The sequence below is a fragment of the Bactrocera dorsalis genome, chromosome 3, assembly GCF_023373825.1.
Source record: "Bactrocera dorsalis isolate Fly_Bdor chromosome 3, ASM2337382v1, whole genome shotgun sequence".
NCBI lineage: Eukaryota > Metazoa > Arthropoda > Insecta > Diptera > Tephritidae > Bactrocera > Bactrocera dorsalis.
The window spans coordinates 58,026,519-58,045,358 of record NC_064305.1 but is presented as its reverse complement, the minus strand read 5'-3'; the positions used below and the strand labels follow the sequence as shown (position 1 = coordinate 58,045,358).

Here is an 18,840-nt window from a genome sequence, read left to right as displayed (position 1 = left end):
TACGTCAGCAGTTGTACATTCTTGTAGAAGATTGAGAATTATTTTCTCCAGTATTAGATTGAAGAAGTCCTACGATAGGGGATCGCCTTGTCTGAAATCTCGTTTGGTATCGAAGGAATCGAAGAGGTCCCTCCCGATCCTGACGGAGCTTTTGGTGTTGCCCAACGTCAGCTTACACAGCCGGGATAGTTTAGCTTGAATACGAAATTCAGACATAGCGGGATAAAGTCAGCTGCTTTTGGTGATGTCAAAAGCAGCAAATCAACGAAGAGGGGAAGCGTGTCGATCCTCTTTCCACAGGTCTTTTTCCAGACTTGGCGCATGGTGAATATCTGGTCAGTTACTGATGTTCCAGGCCTAAAGCCGCACTGATAAGGCCCAATCAGTTTGTTGACGGTGGGTTTTAATCTTTCACACAATACGCTCGATAGAACCTTGTACGCGATGTTGAGGAGGCTTATCCGCCGTATAGCTTGACCGGCAATCTATCGTTCCCCATCGCTTTATTGGCTGTTTAAGGTGAGCACCATTAGCCAAGATGCCCACCTGTTCTTGTATATATGCACAAATTTCATATGGGAATTATTTCTAATGTGATTAAGTGAATGATAAAATGTTTTAAAAATTTTGTGAAAAAATGTGTGAGTAAATTTTCTGAAAAGTATTTTGAGAGGTAAGTTTTATAAGAGCAAAATGCTAGATTTCAACTAAATAAAGTTCAAAAAATACTAATTTCACCCTCATTTGCTGAGTCTGACCACACTGTTCCCCGCCAAACACACACATAAACACATGCCAAAAACAAATTAAAAATACAAAATTGACATTTTGACCCGACAATGGCAGCAGCGGGCGTGCAAAGTAGGTAATAAACAGAAAATGGGCAGCAACGACGAGTAATGAATCGCGCAATAGCTCGAAACAAGCCAAAAACAAACCCACTAACAGCGGCGATTTGCCGCCACTGCCCCACCACCATACACTTACTGCGGCAGCAACTCATCATCTTGATGCGCCACACCGATTAGCACTGATTTAAATACATTTAAATGCAATAACGATTTATTTCGTGAACCACAGAGCATTGCGCTGGAAAACTGATTACATTAGAATGAAGAAAAAACTAATTACAGAAATTTAGACGCAAAATGCTTTGGCTTTTTAACAGTAAACGGAAATTTCCGCCAACCAGCAGGGTCACCTAATAAATATGCGCAGTTAATTGTTGTTGGCAATGACGAATTTCATTTTAATAATTGCAACACGTTTTCTATAATTTATATTATTATAGATGAAGATAGACGGGGCAAGTGCGATTTAGATAAATACAAATTTTTTTACACAACACAAAAACAAAATACATTTAACTAGTGAAGTGTTAATAAGTTGGAGCGAAAAGATGCTCCTATCGCTTTAACACATCCATCAAAACTACGCCACCACATCAGATATGGCAGCTCATCAACTTAAGGTTGCGCATGCGCCGCGTCGCACAAATGAAATTAAGCAAAAAACCTGCAAAAAGCGCGCTCCACAGACAGGGCAATGGGTGAAAAATGTGCGCACACACATCTTCACATACATGCATAGCCACCGAGCCATTCAGACATATGTTAGCCGTCGCTGTAAAGGGACCACAAACAACAACGCGCACACCGTGGCACCGCGCCAGTGAGGCAGTGAGGCGCTGGGGCAGCAAGTCACCGCAAAACCTCACGTCGGCCTTAGGTGTGCACATCCGCAGACCGAATTTCAACTCAATAAATCTTGAAAACTTGCTGAAAAAGCATCAAGCGCAACGACAAAGTGTTGAGTTACGACGCTGCCGAAGACAAATTTCAAAGGCACAGCTAAGAGTTAATTCGCAAAAAGCGCAAAAACAAAAACTCACAACAAAACCAAAAAAAAAAACAAATTAAAAGTAAACGGTTTGTACTTGCACTTTTGTTTGACTGAGCAGCGCTGCCGACGTTGACGTCAGCGTCACTGCGTTACGTTGCAGCCGCAGTTGCCGCAGCTTCTCTTACCGGTAACTACATAACGTTATTTACTCAATTTTATTCACGTAGCTGTTTTTGTTGTTGTTATTATTGTTTTGACACCAACAAACATACAGCACTTTGTGAGTTGTTGTTGTCTTTGCACTCAACTTATTTTGTAGTGTTTTGCATTGCTTACCTTTGGCAACGCGACTGCAACTCCGACTTTGCTGCCGACTGCGGCATGGAAGCCAACAACACCAACAGCAACATATCGCGGCAGCTTCATCGTCACCATCGGCAACATCTCAGCTGATGCTGATGCCTCTTCTAGCAATGCTTCCCATTCAGTTATCTGCGCACACAATAGCTGTAGCGTTGTTGTTGTTGTTAGTTGTGTATTGTTGCTGCTGTCGCCATTGCCGGTTGTCATAGTGGCGCTGCTTCTTGCCTCTCCATACACCGTGTGCAGCGCGCGCATAGTTTAGCTTATCTCAGCTGAAACTCAGCTCATCCCGGTTGCATCTCATCGCATGCGCGTATAAATATCGCCACCAGCCAGCTATGAGATCATTAACAAAGCATTTGTGCAATTAACCACAAGCAACAGCAGGGTTCTTGCACCGTTAGACAGCCAGTTACAAGCAAACGCCGAGTGCGCCGAAGGATAACGTTACAGTGTTCAAGTGTTGAGAAAAAATTTGTGAAAAAATGAAAATTGTAAGTGGCGAGCAAGCGTTAAGCTTTTGAACTAAAATAACTTTGCATAATGGAAGAATAACTTGCAAGTGAATTACCGCTTCGTAAACTGTTTACGAAAAGTGTAAAAATCGTTGAAGGAAACTCTGAAACTTAAAGTTTACAACTCAGGTCCTCTTAGGAACAAAACGTTTGCTTTGTTTCATTGGCAATGATGTTACTCATTTATAATTCTGGGCATTCGTTAGCTTGAAATGTCCTCAGTAGTGTTCGTATTCGTTTGCAAACGAAGTGTTTCAAGCAGGTGTAGTCTAACATTGTGAATGTTACTTGATTCAATAAGCCTTAAAAAATCGAATTTTCGTAGAATGGATCACATTTGTTAGAAGACCTGAAGTAGTTACTGTATAGCCCAAGTGATGAGTAGGAAATAATATAATACGAATGTAGATATATATGCACACTATCGGAGTTTCATTTTTTTTCTGAAAAGAATGACCGCCTGATAACAATAGTGACTTGAAGTAATGTAACATTCATACCTTTTTTAGTAATTATCGCATCCTTTATAGGCCAAAGTATCAAATACTCAGAAATACTTTTTTTCCAATCTATTATGTAAAAGCTAAATTCAATTTATTATCAAAATTCCATAATTTTATCCATTTTTTCGGTACCATTGTAAGAATTTGCTTTGGAAGGTTTCAAAAACTATAAATATCAGGTTACATTACAAAATGTCAGAACTTATCAAAACAGAGTTAATTTGTGCTGAGCGGTAACTACAGCTAACAAAAAAAAATAAGTTGCTGATTATAAGTTGAACTATTAGGGGTTATTATTTATGTGTTTGGAAAAATTTTATGGATATTTTTTTTTGCAAAATAACACATATATTTAACGAGTTGTTAATTTTGCTTTCAAAGACGTTTAAGGGAATTATCAACTATTATGTCCTCAAAGCGGCAGACTTTATTCACTTATACTTTCAAGCTCAAAACCGTGGAAGATCCAGAAATAAATAAATATAACAATCAGCAACAAAATTGCAAAAACATATTGCTTTCCGATTATTTCCTTTTTTTTACATTATTCGGCTTGCATTGCCGATAGTGCAGTGATAATAACGGTATTGTAATCATGTATTAAAAATAATCCATTTGTGGATTTGGGATATTCAATAAAAAAATACCACTTTCTTGCTCTTGTTCTACTTGCACAATTTTAACTAGATCATATGATTACAAAACACAAAACAAAAAACTAAAAATAAAAAATAAAACAATTTAAGACTAAAATAGTTTTAAAGTAATATTTCTTTATGAATCAACCTTTTTTTCTGCATTATTTAAATACTTTCTAAAAACTCCTACAACGGATTAATATATTCGGGTTTTATCAAAGTTACGAGTATCTTTGCATCATCAGTTTTAAGATTAAATGTTAGTAACAAAAAAATTAAACTGAAAAACCCCAATTTCTTAGTTAAAAACAAATATATTTTATTTATAACGTAAATGTGCTAATTTATTATTAATATTACAACAACATCTTCTTACAATCATTGTAAAGTATACATTTACTATATTACAACGAGAAAAGCAACGATATCAATCTCATTTCTCAACGCCCTTTTAAGAGTGCCAAAAAAATTAATTTCTTGGCTGAAATTGTTTATGATAATAAAACTTTAGAATTTATTATTTGTCAGCTGCAGACACCTAGCATAAATTAATAAACAAGTGGTCTGATTGTTCGCGCAAACACATGTACTAGTTTCTTAAGGGATACATGGGTTTTCTCGGAAAATAAACAGTATTTTTTTCAGTTTTTTTTCTCAAATAAAAAATGATATATTTTATTAAAATTTTTCAATTTTGCAAAAATACACTATTGAGAAAAAAATTGTAAAATTTTTGGAAACAAATATTTAAAACTCGGCCATTGTGACGCCAGTTCCTGCGATAGGATAACTCCTTACAGGATCATCTAAAGTGAAAAATACGTTTTCTTTGTTAAAACCTTAACTTAGAACTTGAACGAAGGTAAAACAACTAAAAATTGGCTTTTTGGCAGACATTTTTACGAAAAAATTCAAACTTCCGTGCAAATTTCGCAAATTTTTTTTCAAATAAGTGTAATCAAAAAAGAATCCTTCGTCCAAATCTTCTTTAAGAATTGTATCTTAAAGACATGTGTAAAATTTCATGAAGATCGGCTGAGTAGTTCTTGAGAGATCTTGCCAACCGACTTCAAAAAAACAGTTTCGAGAAAAACGAGTTTAAGGACGACTACTAAGCCTAGCTAGCCTCGAGCACACAAGTTCACAAGGTTGTGTCTCTGATACTGTTAATCGGATCAACTTGAAAATTTAGGACAATATTCCAGAAGTGTTGTATATTTTAATAAGACAATAAACAATTCGATTGTTTGAAACCTGTAAATCAATGTAACCGCTTCATTAATGCTTAGCCGCCTTAATTATGCGCAATATTTCCAACAAAAATATATCAAGGACTACATTTACTAAAAATTGTGATTTAATGAAATTAAGATTCTGTAATGGAACTATGAAAGCGGTGATCTTCATTCTTCAATAGCTACGAAAGTCAGCCAACAATAATTTTGCCTAGAAGTAAAAGCACGTAAAGTCCGTCAAAAAATATGTCTGCTTGAGTTCACCAGTAATTAGAAATTAATAAAAATCATTTTTTTTTTTAAGTACTAATTTTTAAATACAAATTGTTTTGATGTTTCGAAAAACTATAGTTTATATGATAAAAAATGAAGATCTGTTAACTTAATTGCTTAAAAATAATCAAATGGAATTAAAAATGACAAGTTCATGCTGAATATTTAGCCTTTTATAAAATTATATGAATATATCGTCACCTAAAATTCAAAACCACCATTCTCTACATCATATGACATATATATGGCATAAAGTATTCAGCTTCTAACGTGATATATAACCATTTTATAACCAAAACTCAATTTTTCTTCAAAGTGAGTAGTTTCTCTTACATCGTTTTTCCTTCGACTGTAAGCTTATGAAAAGGGATGTTTCGTTATTTCGCATTTTAGGTGACTATATGTAGAATTGTTTATTAAAAATTATTGGTTGGAAAGATACAACCGTTGCTGTCATGCGGAAGATTGCCTAAACTTGCGAACTCTTCTCTAATTTTGCAACTAATTACTTATCTTTCCTTAAATATTGGTTAATTAATGGGTATTTGTAATGAAAATAATATCTACGAAAAACTAAAAAATGATTGCTGGTAAATTAAATTAATCCTTCTATAAATTTTTGAAGATATCATTTTCATTTCAAACTATATAAAAAACAGTTGAAAAAACCAAGCGTTCACTTACAACAAATATTAATAAAATAAATCACAAAAAAACACAAATTACAATCGACAAAGCTCCCCACTAAGTTTATTTGACATTTAGCACTTCAAATAAACCTTATTTTTGTACAACAACCACAAGACAATGGTTTAAGCTAATACATGCCACAAAGCGTGGGGTCATTTGGCGCAGCAAATCAGACAAGACAAGCCAAACATAAAAAATGGCAAACAGAAAAACAGTAAAATTTATGAACTGTGAACACGAACGCCCACAGCAAAAGGCAAAGTCAAACATAAATATAGACGCAGATATCAAATTCAAACATTTAATTGTAGACGAAGCGTCCGCGTCTTTGCCACAACCAACAGTTTTAAATGCGATAAGGAAATGAAGCTTTCAAAAAGTATAAATTATCGAGCGCTGTGCTGGTCGTAAACAATTAAAATGAAATCAAGAAAATTGGATACAAATTCAACAGCACTTAAGTAAAATTAAGCTAAATGCCGGCGTTAGTGGCATCTGCTGCTGCAGCTTCTTCAGCTATGCAACAAAGCCAGCAGCAGTGCCAACCCCGGTAGGAGCTGCCGCCGAGCACGTTGCCGCACTCATCACATTACGACAACAATTAAATGTTGCTCAATTATCTGATAGCGCGCTTAAGGCGCGGAGCTGCAACGACAGCTTGGTGCGCCAGCTAAGCCAACGGCAATTGGCATGCCACATTATGGTATGTGAAAAGGTCAAATGCGCCGGCGCGCACAACAGGCGCTTCCAACGGGGGCAATTTTGTCACAATTTTCCTGCTAAAGGCAGCGATTAGCGGGTGAAATACCGCATAAAACTCAGCGCGGCCGGCAGCGCCTGATGGCAAGAGTCAACGCGCCGTGGCTGAGTCGCTTACTGGCAAGCAGCGCGCAGAGCCACTGAAGAGCTGCTGAATGCCAGCGGATGGCACCGTATAGCAGAGTAGACTAGAGCAAAGCAATGTCGATACAGTTGACTGTGTATATGTGCATATAGACATATATGTAAGATCTGTTCACATATAACAAGCTTGTCTTCAGACATGTTGGCGTGTGGTTATTCATGAAATATCAACTCAGACATGTCGCAAAAAATATACTTTTTTTTCTGTAAAAAAATTGTCGAAAAATGAGCGCACACATACACAAGTGTAAACATATGCACATATCGCTTCAAAGCATTGTTTGTCTTCGCCGCAATGGCAACGCCGTCACATATGCTGGACCTTTTTGTGGGCGCAGCTCGAACACAACAAGATTGTTCACCAAATATTTTGTGCAAATATTTAAACAATTTTCGGTCGTTGCTTACCCAAACACTACAAGAACAACGTGCGAACGAGCGCTTGCGCAATATTTAATTTATGCACTTGATTCTACCGAAAACATTGCGCAATAATTTAAATTTGTAAGAACGCAGTCTGAAAAATCTCTGGAAAAACTCTAGAAGAATCTAGTAAAGCATAGAAATGTTTGCACGCAAGACTTGCGCAACAAAAACAACAACCCTACACACTTATGGGCAACAGTTGTGAGATACTTCGACTTGCAGCGCGCATTTCCTGCAACAATAGATGCTGTGAATGGGCACTCAGGCACTCAGCAGGCAGATAATAAAATAAAATAATAAATTAAACTTAAAGAGCGATAAATATTGCCTTCACAGCACTTACACACACACACACAATAGAAACAGAAATGCGAAACGCGCGCAGTTCAAGCCGACAGGGCTGCTCTGCTCGTGCAAATAATGCGCTTACTAATGCAAATTAGATGCGCGGCTCAAATTGAAATATCAGCACGACAAGTACGCCCTTTAAAATACCGCCAACAACAACAACAACGGCAGCAGCAAACAAATTGCTGTAATTAAGTGCATTAAGCGCATTGTTGTTGCCCATTGAAAGCCGCCAAATAAACAGTTGATTATGTCTGTATATGAAAAAAGGCAGAAAAAAACAACAAAAAACAAAAACAAACACTGCTGTGCCTATGAGTACTCACACTCGTGCTCATTATCAGTATGCAATTGCATACGAGCGCAAATAAGCGAGGCGTAGATTTCATGTTCATAAATAAAGGTGTTCAAAATGGCATCGCAATGAGCTGTCAAGTCGCTGTCGATTTGAGTAGTTGTAATTGTGGGTTGTTGCTGCTTGGCACTTAAATAAATCATTGGCAACTGTGTTACGAAGACAGCCACATAAATACAATGGGCAAATGTTGGAAATAAGTAAAATAGTAAAAATATTGATTAACTATTGAACTACTGTCGATTGTGCAATAATAGTTGGTGATTTGTTATGCCGTCATAATTAAGGGTGGCGATTGTCTTGATTGCACTGTGTATGTGTGTGTGTGTGTGGGGATATGAAGAAAAGTTTCAGCAACTCAAAGTTAGTTATGTAGTTGTAGTTGTGCTTGTAGTTGGTTAATATGAAATGCATTCAGACAATTGGCGTTTGCTGTTAGCGATTACGGAAATTTCTCATTATTCGCACACGTTATGAAAGGAATGAAATTCGAATGATGCCTTTGAATGGCTGATAGACTACTGATGTGTTTTTGCTTTTTTTTCATCAGAATTATAATTTTGCTATTTTTGTATTTTTATTATCTTTATTAATAACAAGAAAAAACTTTGTAATAACCAACAAAAATAAAAAAAATCATATAAAAACTTAATTTTGAGCAGCTAGTTTGCATGGCAACTATATGCTATATTCATCCGATCTGAAAAATTTTTATTTCTATTATAGCATTATCTTGCGCAATAATCCTTGCCAAATTTTGTGTAGATAACTCGTCAAATAAAAAAGTTTTCCATACAAAAACTTGATTTTGAACTTTCAGTTTGTATGGCAGCTATATGCTATATTCATCCGATCTGAATAATTTTTATTTCTATTATAGCATTGTCTTGCGCAATAATCCTTGCCAAATTTTGTGTAGATAACTCGTCAAATAAAAAAGTTTTCCATACAAAAACTTAATTTTGAGCAGTTAGTTTGTATGGCAGCTATATGCTATATTCATCCGATCTGAAAAATTTTTATTTCTTTTATAGCATTTTCTTGCGCAATAATCTTTGCTAAATTTTGTATAGATAACTTGTCAAATAAAGAAAATATCCATAAAAACCCTTGATTTTGTTCGTACAGTTTGTATGAAAACCATATGCTATAGTTTTTCGATATCACTATAGTGGTCCGATAGGTGATACTTATGCAATCATGTGCCCAAAGCAGGTACAAACATAAATTAAGACACGTTTTTATTCAACCGAAAATTTTTCAAAAAGCTTAAGCCTTTCATAATCTACTTGAAACCAACTCAAAGTTGTTTTTATGAACTTCTTTGCTTTCGGCTGCATATCCTGGCACATTTATTACAATATTAACTGTATTAAATATTTTTTTTTTAACTTTTCTTATATCTAAGCATCACTAATAAAGTTTTTCACTTGATCTTTGGAAACTGATTGCTAAATTCCTTCATTTTAATGCATTTAACTATAAAAATTACTTGTTTGCACCAAATATCCAAAATGTTATCTGCAATCAATACCAAAAACACTCTGCTTCTTATTTTAGCATTATCTTTTGATTGCAATATGAGTGCCTTTCGCCATCTGTAATCTACATTCACTTTCGTATTCACCAATGGCAGCACACTTAATTAAAATTTGATTCGAGCTTTAATGAAGAACGTGCATTTTCAAGTGATTGCAAATTGATACAACTGATGGTATTATATATGTTCATATATACATACCTACATATATACAAAAATCTATGCATAAATATATGCACACGTTTTTCCTTGCAAATTTCATCTCATTAATGGAAAAACCAATCAATTAAAGTGTTCTACGCTTCAATTGAGGAATTACGGAAAGCTTTTCGAAAAATTCATTATGAAGTCAAATTCCATTCGAAATTACAATAGTTAAACTTTTATATGATAAGTGTTTCGAAAATGTTCAAAAACTCCAAATAAAGTTGCCTTTGACTTTTTTTTTTGATTATTTCCTTTTTTCAATCAATAACAACACAATTAAATGCGACTATAACGTTATTTGAAACAACAGCAACTCATTAAATTTGTAGCTAAAAACTGTTTTACTTTGTTTAATTTAAACTAACAAGAGCAATTAATACAAATAATATTGATTTAGCTCCTGTAAGCCTTAAAGATATTGTAGAGTAGTTAAAAAGATTTTGAAAAGGGTTCAGTGGTACCCTGAGTTGCTTTTGTTGTAGCGGCAGAAAACTGCAGAGTTGCCAGTCCTTGGCCGGATAAAAATCCGGTCGCGTTCCGGTTAGATAGACCCGACTGTCATAGGAACGATCTGTGGCACCCTAATCAGTATCAGTAAAAAATAAATTCGCTATTTATCGATTTTATAAACCTTAGATCAGAGCTTTGAGCCGTTGCGTTTAACAAATCGTTGTCATATCCCTATATTTATCTACTATTTTTTAGTTTTCTTTGAAAAATTATGAAAAATTGCCTTTCTTTTTATCGGCCTTTTAACCCCTTAATCTACCATTTTTTAATAATTTCTAAATTATTCAAAATCCAAAAAAAAAAAATAATATATATTTATATATTCCATACACAACTAACAAAAACTCTTCAATTATTTTACTTCCAGCAAATCACATTACTTTTGATCGGCTGCGCCGCGTCCGCAGTGTTTGCCGCACCGCAAGCGCAGGGTGAGGCCGGTGCATCAATTGTTAGTCAAGAATCGAATATTGAACCAGACGGCTCTTACAACTACAAGTGAGTAGCAAGCGACAAAAGCGTTGCATACTTTGCGGCGCTAGCATATTTATTGTGTACTTTATCACACTAAAGACTTAAGACACGAACTTGCGCAGCCATACAAGCCGCAGCTGTTTGAAAAAACGAAGCATGACGCTAACTGACTACTGGAATTAAGAATTTATGAATTTCAATGTGCCAAATATGCAAAGTACATAAAAAAATTAAAACTTTTCAAAAGTAAAGAGATAAATCAAAAAATATTTAACACTTCCAACAGCTTAACTTTAGGAATTTGTCAACAAGCAAAGCTTATAAAACTTTTAAAAGATTTTGAATGCCAAATTTTAATAAAACGCCGCGTAAATCATTGCGACTGTCATAACTCACTTAGAAGGAAGAACTTAAAGTAGAAGGTTAAACATTAAAGATAAACTAGATATCCGTGAAACAAAGTGCTGAGTTTGGCTTTCTATCACCTTTAAATATTAAAAAAATGACAATTTTACTAGCATAAGTATAGTCGCCGTGATTCTAATGCCGAACATATAAATTTTTAATTTACTCAACGCCCGTCAACGCAAATATGCAGCCACACAAGTTTGGCTTATTCAATGAAACGTTGATTTATCTGCAATATTTTCCATGCTTAAACACCAAATCTTTAATTTAATAGCTGCAGCTTGTCATAAATAAACACATATGTATTTTGACGCCATTTTATGAAGTCACAACAATTTAGCGCTGAGTTTACGAGTGCAAAACAAGTTCAAGTTCGGATCTTAAGTGTTTTTTCAGTTATAATATTGTTCAGTTAAGGAGCGGCATCTAGCAAAACATGGCAGATTATTAATAGAAAACATACAAACATCTGGTAAAGCTTACTTTTTACGTCACAGCAAATAATTTACATAGTTTTGTAACAATCCACCACGGTTCTATTATTCTATTGAATATTCTATATATGCTTGTGCTATTAGTTACGATAATAAATAGCTAAACGGACACTAGTTGACCTATAAAGTCGACAATTTATACTGATTTTACAAGTTTATCCACTCTGCGCAGGCATTTGAAATTAAAACTCAATAATCTGTTATTTATAGTAAATAAATATCTGCCAAAAACTAGCTTTATGAAAACAACATTTTTGCCGGTTTGCTTTTCCACGAATCAACAATTTTTGACATGCAGGCAAATGTTCTCAGCTAATTTAAAACTATCTTAACTATATTTCTCACTATTTTTGTTATTCTGCATGTTTTTGTATATTAAGTTTCAACTTAACTTGTTTATAGTAAGCGCAGACTAGAAGTTTAAAATCAATTAATATCGAATTTTTAGTTAAAAAAAGTAAAATTAAATATTACAAAAAATGCAAAAGAGCAAGAAATCAACAAATAGCATTTTGTTGTGTTGCAAATTTAAATTAATTAAATTTAACTATAATTATTCAGTTACTTTATTGCAATTTCAACATTTCGAAGATGAATTTTTTTGTGTTAAATTTCAAGTTAAGTTTGTTTTATTATAAACTTCAAGATTCAAGTAAAAAAGGTTGTTTTTATTTAACGCTTTTCGATTTAAGCCTAAAATTCTCTAATATCTTTAGTTTAGTAGTACTTGGATTAAGAGGTTACTTGGGTTTCCTCGTGGAAAAAGCAGCCTTTTTCCAAAACTTTTTTTTCCTTATAAGAAATTAAAAATTTTATCAGAATTTTTTACTGTTATAAACTTATATTTATTATCAAATAAACCTTCGTCCAAGTCTTTAAGAATTGTATCTCAAAGGCTCGAAAGAAAAAAACGATAATTTCGATTGCACTGAAGCAATAATACCCTTCACATATACAAAGGTTCCATACAGCAACTTGATTTTGATTCATCTGCCATGAAAAATAATATACTATAGTGGGCTTATCTTCTTGCTCTTATTTTTTAACAAGAAAGTTCCCCTCCGTTTCTTTGTTTTACCTCAATGTTTGCTGATTTCGAGTTTGCGTGTGAATTTAATTAAAATTTGCAAGTTAAACACCAAACTGTTTTACAAAAATCAAAAATAAAATTCCTGAATTCCAAAGCAGCATTCCACAGCAAACAAATAAATTACATTAGATTATACTTTATAGCACAACTTTCTTCAAAGTTGATCATTTTACGACTCACTCGTTTATTCTACTTCGACGAAATTTAGACATTTAAATTTTATGGCGCCTTCTACGTGACCAGCGCTGTCGCCAGCCAAAATCACGAAGCAGACGATACCGCAAATCTCCCAATGACAATTTATAAATTTCATTTATTATTGCGCTATACTTAAATTGACTAAATTTAATAACATTTAATTAAATCAATGTGAAATTCCGAAAAAATACCTGTTCCTGCCGCTGTGCAGTGTCATGTTTCTGCTTTTTGATGCTGGAATAGGCGATAAGCAAATGTCTCAACTACCGGTTCTGATCAACTGCGAGCGCTTACGAAATGCCTTTGCAATGTGTGTACGTCAAAGGCGCAAAGCGTTTGAAAAAACAATTTACCAAACAGTAATATTAGAAAGTTAGGCAATTTGGCAAGTGACATTTTTGTATATTTTTATAAAACATTTTTCTGTTAATATTTATATCTATAAAAATTTGTTAACAAAAATTATACTAAATGGACACTGTTTCTCTCTTTCTTACTCTTCTTTCCACCCACTGCTATTTGCCTGGCAGCTATGAAACCTCTAACGGCATTAAAGGCGAGGAGACAGGCACCCTGAAGAAGGCCACCTCCCCAGACACCAGCGATGTGATCATTGCGCGCGGCTCCGTCAGCTACACCTCGCCCGAGGGCAACCTGATTACGCTCAACTATGCTGCCGACGATGAGAATGGCTTCCAGCCACAGGGCGATCATCTGCCCACACCACCACCAATCCCACCAGCAATCCAGAAGGCACTCGACTACTTGCTCAGCTTGCCCCCAGCGAAGCGTCGTTAAGCATTTCAACCGCAAGCGATGCGTGGCATGCGAAAGAAAGGCGTTAAAGCACAAAAATAGTTTCTTTCGCGCTGCACACATACACACACACACACACTGTAATAATGTGACAACGCAACAATTCTAAACAATCCATTCCTCTAATATCCTTATCAATATCTTCCTTGCCATGTGAATCCTTCGAAATGATTGCTGTACTATACTAAAAAGCCTCAAATATGTAAATATACTTAGACAAACCCTTACCTAGGGACGAATGTGGACACGTTGCTCATACGCATAAAAATTAAAATAATTATATCAAACACACACGCACACACATACAAAGACGCGTTATGCACACACGAAGGGTATGGAAAAAGAAACCATGCAGCAACATAGCACTCGTGAGTTGAAGCATTGTGTAGCGAGCTGTTGTGTAAATGTATGTAAGGAAAAGCTTCGAACAAACTACTAAGTACACTGACTGAATGAACCGTTAAATATAATAAACAAAAACATATAATAATCAAATATACAAAACAAAAAACACATAAAAAATATTAATAATGTAGTAGTTATCAACTGGCATTTGCTCACTACTCCCACTACTCTTAGCAAATGTAAAACACACTCACGCCACTGCACTTTGCTTCAACTTCCGCTGTGTGCACCGCATCCTACACGCCTTATACTCTGCCTACAATGATACTCAGCATTTCACTGCACTACGAAAGTCAATCAATCACAAGATTACTAAAAGTTTAACACAAATACAACATATCACCAGCATGCTCTACGCTCTCTTCCAAATTTCCACTTTTGCTACTTTTGTCCTTTGCACTTTCACAGCGTAAGCTATTTAATTTTGCACCTCTTTCTCTTGAGCTCTCAATTACTCTCACTTAGTTGAACACTGTCTCGACTTTCTCTCTGCTGCTGTTCTTAATTTGTTTTTGTAGTCGCCGGAACATTATCGCTTCGGACCCTTGTGATATTGTTGTTGCTTTTTATATAAAGAAAACACGTAAAGGAAATGCATATTTTGTAAAGAAAGAAATTATTAAATATTTTACTCAAGAAACGTACGGAAATTTTAGTGTATAAATCAAGATAATGTTGTTGTATCATATGTAAAGTACATAATATGAACGATTATTTACATTTCTCTTAAATGTACATTTTATACGCAAATGTTATGCAAATCTGTGTAATGAACTAAGAAATGCAAACGAAGAATTAAAGATTCTTTAAAAATTAAAACTTGACTTTTACTCAATATTTCGATGGTTATTGTTTGATCACGATTTAAGATTTCAGTAATTTAGATCTTCATTAAAGAATTTGGAAATATGTAGTTTCAGAAATTTTAAAAAGTTGCAATGAATTCAACAGCAAAGACACAAAATCTCATAATTAATACATTGGTTTATGAGTAAAAAATTAACACGTGAAGAAGAAATAAAAAAGGACCTCTCTTCCGAGTCTATTATGACCCTGGAGAGGGATAATTCGCCTTCTCATTTTAGCTCGACTTCAAAACGGATGTATTTGCTCAGAGGATACTTCGTCTAAGACCGGAAGTCGTAAGCTGCTTGAGCCATATGTAAAGGAATCGTTTCTGGCCACTCCCAAGTGAATGAAACTTCTACACATGGGTCAGTCCATCTCGCATCGACATCATTTGCCATAACAACCTCGGCATGTTGTCCGAATGGATGACAACACTCCAGCTCTAAGAGTATTCGACTCAGTACCCGCCGGATGAAACAGAGGCCGAGGAAGACCTCCATCCATAGGAAATACCAAGTGGAGAAGGACTTGGAATCTCCAATTGGCGCCAAACAACGAAAGGGAAGAACAAGTGGCGCGCACTTGTAAACTCCATTATAACCGTGTACGCGGTGTCTCCTGCAATAAAGAAGCAGAAGAATCAGAAACCACTATATTAGGGAGAAGGGGCTTAGGTCTAGACCTATTTAACTTTCAAATATCACATACGTATCGCATAGATATAATATAATATATTGACCACCATAAACGGCTTAAAATCTGATATCTCAGTTTGACCGATATAAAGGCAAACGGAAGTTTAAAAAAAGTATACGTTGAGTATATTTATTAACCCGACTTTATCCTTTTTTTGTCACATGATAACAGTAAAATCATCCGAATGTGTGGAATATGTGTGCACAATAAATTGAATGAAAGACAATTGGGAATCGCAAATCACTTTTTTGCTTCCAAGACACGAAATAAAATTAGGTTTGTATTGAATTGTCCATGGTGATGAAAAGTGGATTTACTTTAAAAATCCTAGACCGAGAAAATCATGGGTTAATCCTGAACGTTGGTGGTTGATCAACTGCGAAAATAAATTGTTTCAGAAAGAAAGCAGTTTTCTGTGTTTGGTGGGATCAGAAGGGCGTGATATATCATGAGCTTCGTAAACTTGGTGAAAATGCAATAAATAGTAGAACAATTGCTGTAGACAACAAATGGTTATTTAAACCGTGCATTTGTCGAAAAACTTCCAGAATGGTTCAGAAGATACGACAAAATAATTTTATTACACGACAAGACACTTGCACACAAAGCAAAATCGGTTCAGGATATAATCAAAGAACTTGGATAGGAACTTATATCCCACCCGCCGTATTCACCTGACTTGTCCCCTTCCGGTTACCATTTGTTCTCATCCATGGAACAGGCATTCGCTGAGCAGCACTTCGAATTCTATGCAGAAGTCGAAAATTGGCTTGCTTCAAACGACGAACATTACTATTGGCATGGTATCCAGAAATTGCCAGAAAGTTGGTCAAAATTTGGAAAAAGCAATGATCAATAATTTGAATAAATTTTTTTTTACTTTCCTATTCAAAATTAGTATTTCACATCCGCTGGGTTGTCTTTAAAAATTTTATCTAATACAATTCATTATAATTCACACTCCTTCAATTCTTACAATTCCCCACAGTATTGCTAAACCCAAACCTAGCAGCTCCTCCTCCCCTGTTTTAAAATGCTGTCATTTCCTCTGTTATTTGGAGAAAACTTGGCCTTACAGAATCCTAAAAATTTTTGGCAGCTGTGAACTCATCTTACTGCATCGGAATTAATTCAATTAGAAAGCAGATTGTCACTTGTAAGTTTTTAAAATGTGGCGAATGGAAGACGGATATTTTAAGTTGTTGAATTTAATAACATGGTCAAATGTTTTCATAAAAATTTTGAGGTGAGTAAAATCCTCAGCATCATCGGGTCTTATTTATTTCAAAAGGAGGATAACATTATAACACGATGTTGACCGATTTTGTTTGCCCAACAAGACAGTACATCGCTTAATGGCTTACGTCTAAACATGGACACATTATGTACAAAGTTTGGCGACTCGAAGACAACATTCAGCACAGTTTGAAAATAGGCAAACGGAACAGTTGTGGCATTCAGATGTACATTTTTTTTTTTCAAACCAATAAATGGGATAAAATTACCTGCATAAAAAAAACATAATATAACAAAACATATTTTACATAACAGTATGATATTACATGATCTTAGTGGCCAAAAAGACCGGACCAACACTTGAAATGATCTGCTCACCGAAGTGTTCTCTCAATAAATCCATTGATCGATGCGATGTGTGGGAAGTAGCGTCGGGTTATTGAAAGCAAATGTCGCCGAGATCACAAGCTTCAATTTCAGACATCAAGCGGTTATCATGGCGCGATAACGGTCCCACCGGCAACATTTCTGAAGAAATATGGTCCGATGATTCCATCCAACCGTTGTGTTGAAACAATTTAGCTTGTTTACACACCCATTGAGCAGCGAAACGCGCGATACAAATTATTTAAAAAACGTGAATTTTCCTTTTAAAGTTGAACGATTTCTAAACGCTGTACACATGTAAGTTTTTACATGATGGAATGCCAAACAATACTGAACAAAAATAACATGACAGCTTGACAAAACTAAAGTGTGATCTGTCAAAAAAAGAATTTGAAGAATGTACCTCAGCTTGGATCACCCTTTATTTTAATATTTGCAAATATCAAATTGAACTGATCTCTCATTTTGTTAAAAATATAAACACAAGACAAAAGACAATTTTCCAATTCAAGTGTTTCATAAATCACAAAACAATATTGATGATATATTTCAACAAGTTGTTTGTACCGTTGTTTAACCATTAAACTCTAATACCCAATAATAGCACCCAAATTAAATTTAATCAAAGTAGACGGACTTCCCACGGTTGCCAAGGAAGGAAAAGCAGTTTGATATATATTCTAGTTTATACCTTACCTGTAAATTTCATAGAAATAAAACGGAACCTTGCGTCTTCTAATAAAGGAGTTCTAAACACATTCTAACCAAAATATATCCAACAAGTTTCGCCAAAAATCAAATTATGTGCACACTTAAGACGCATTCACTTTCATTTAAATCAAAAATTTACTTTTCAACTTATTACAAATTGCACATCGCCTTAAAAAGCCGTTAGTTAAATAAAGCGATTTACCGTAAATGTACCGTGAAGTTAACTGTTTGTCTCATAATTATTCTAATATTACAATTATCAGCAGGTCGTCATTTGAAATCCGCCAACTACAACAACAACTGACCAAACCACTGGCAAATATTCGTAAGGAAATATGTTAATATAGGAGTATTAGATACAGATATGAATCTAGTTTATATGCAAATTGCCGAAATTTGTTTCACTGACAAATAAACAACAAATGAAGTGACAAAATCATTTACAATATAACCGCTTTTAGTTATGGTCTATCACTTTATGATTTATAATCCAAGTAATAAGAATATTAATAACATCAAAGCCAAAATGTTTGCGAAGCTTAAACCCTAACTGGTATTGCTTTATAAAAAAGTTGTTGAGCACGCACACACGCAAACACATAAATCTTGCTGCTAATAATTTTCGAGAATTCTGATTAGCAAAGGTGTCGCTGTAATTTGTTGCTGGCGCTTCCACTGAAACCTTCTATTTTGATGCATTGCTGGAATTCAAATTTCACCAAAAATAA

The 18,840-nt window shown here is 34.9% G+C and overlaps 1 protein-coding gene across 1 annotated transcript; it reads left to right on the top strand.

Annotated features, from left to right (window-relative positions):
- The first annotated feature begins 2,538 nt into the window (after positions 1–2,538).
- LOC105233877 (endocuticle structural glycoprotein ABD-4) lies at positions 2,539–15,052 on the top strand. The gene is made up of 3 exons (XM_049451512.1): positions 2,539–2,699; positions 10,716–10,846; positions 13,543–15,052. The coding sequence occupies exons 1-3, from the start codon at positions 2,691–2,693 to the stop codon at positions 13,808–13,810; spliced, it is 408 nt and encodes a 135-aa protein (XP_049307469.1). The 5' UTR covers positions 2,539–2,690; the 3' UTR covers positions 13,811–15,052.
- Positions 15,053–18,840: the final 3,788 nt, after the last annotated feature.

Bases quoted from the DNA above. Each gene is read 5' to 3' on its own strand.
- LOC105233877 (XM_049451512.1), top strand. The intron at 10,847-13,542 runs GTGAGTAGCAAG...TTTGCCTGGCAG, and splicing joins GACGGCTCTTACAACTACAA to CTATGAAACCTCTAACGGCA.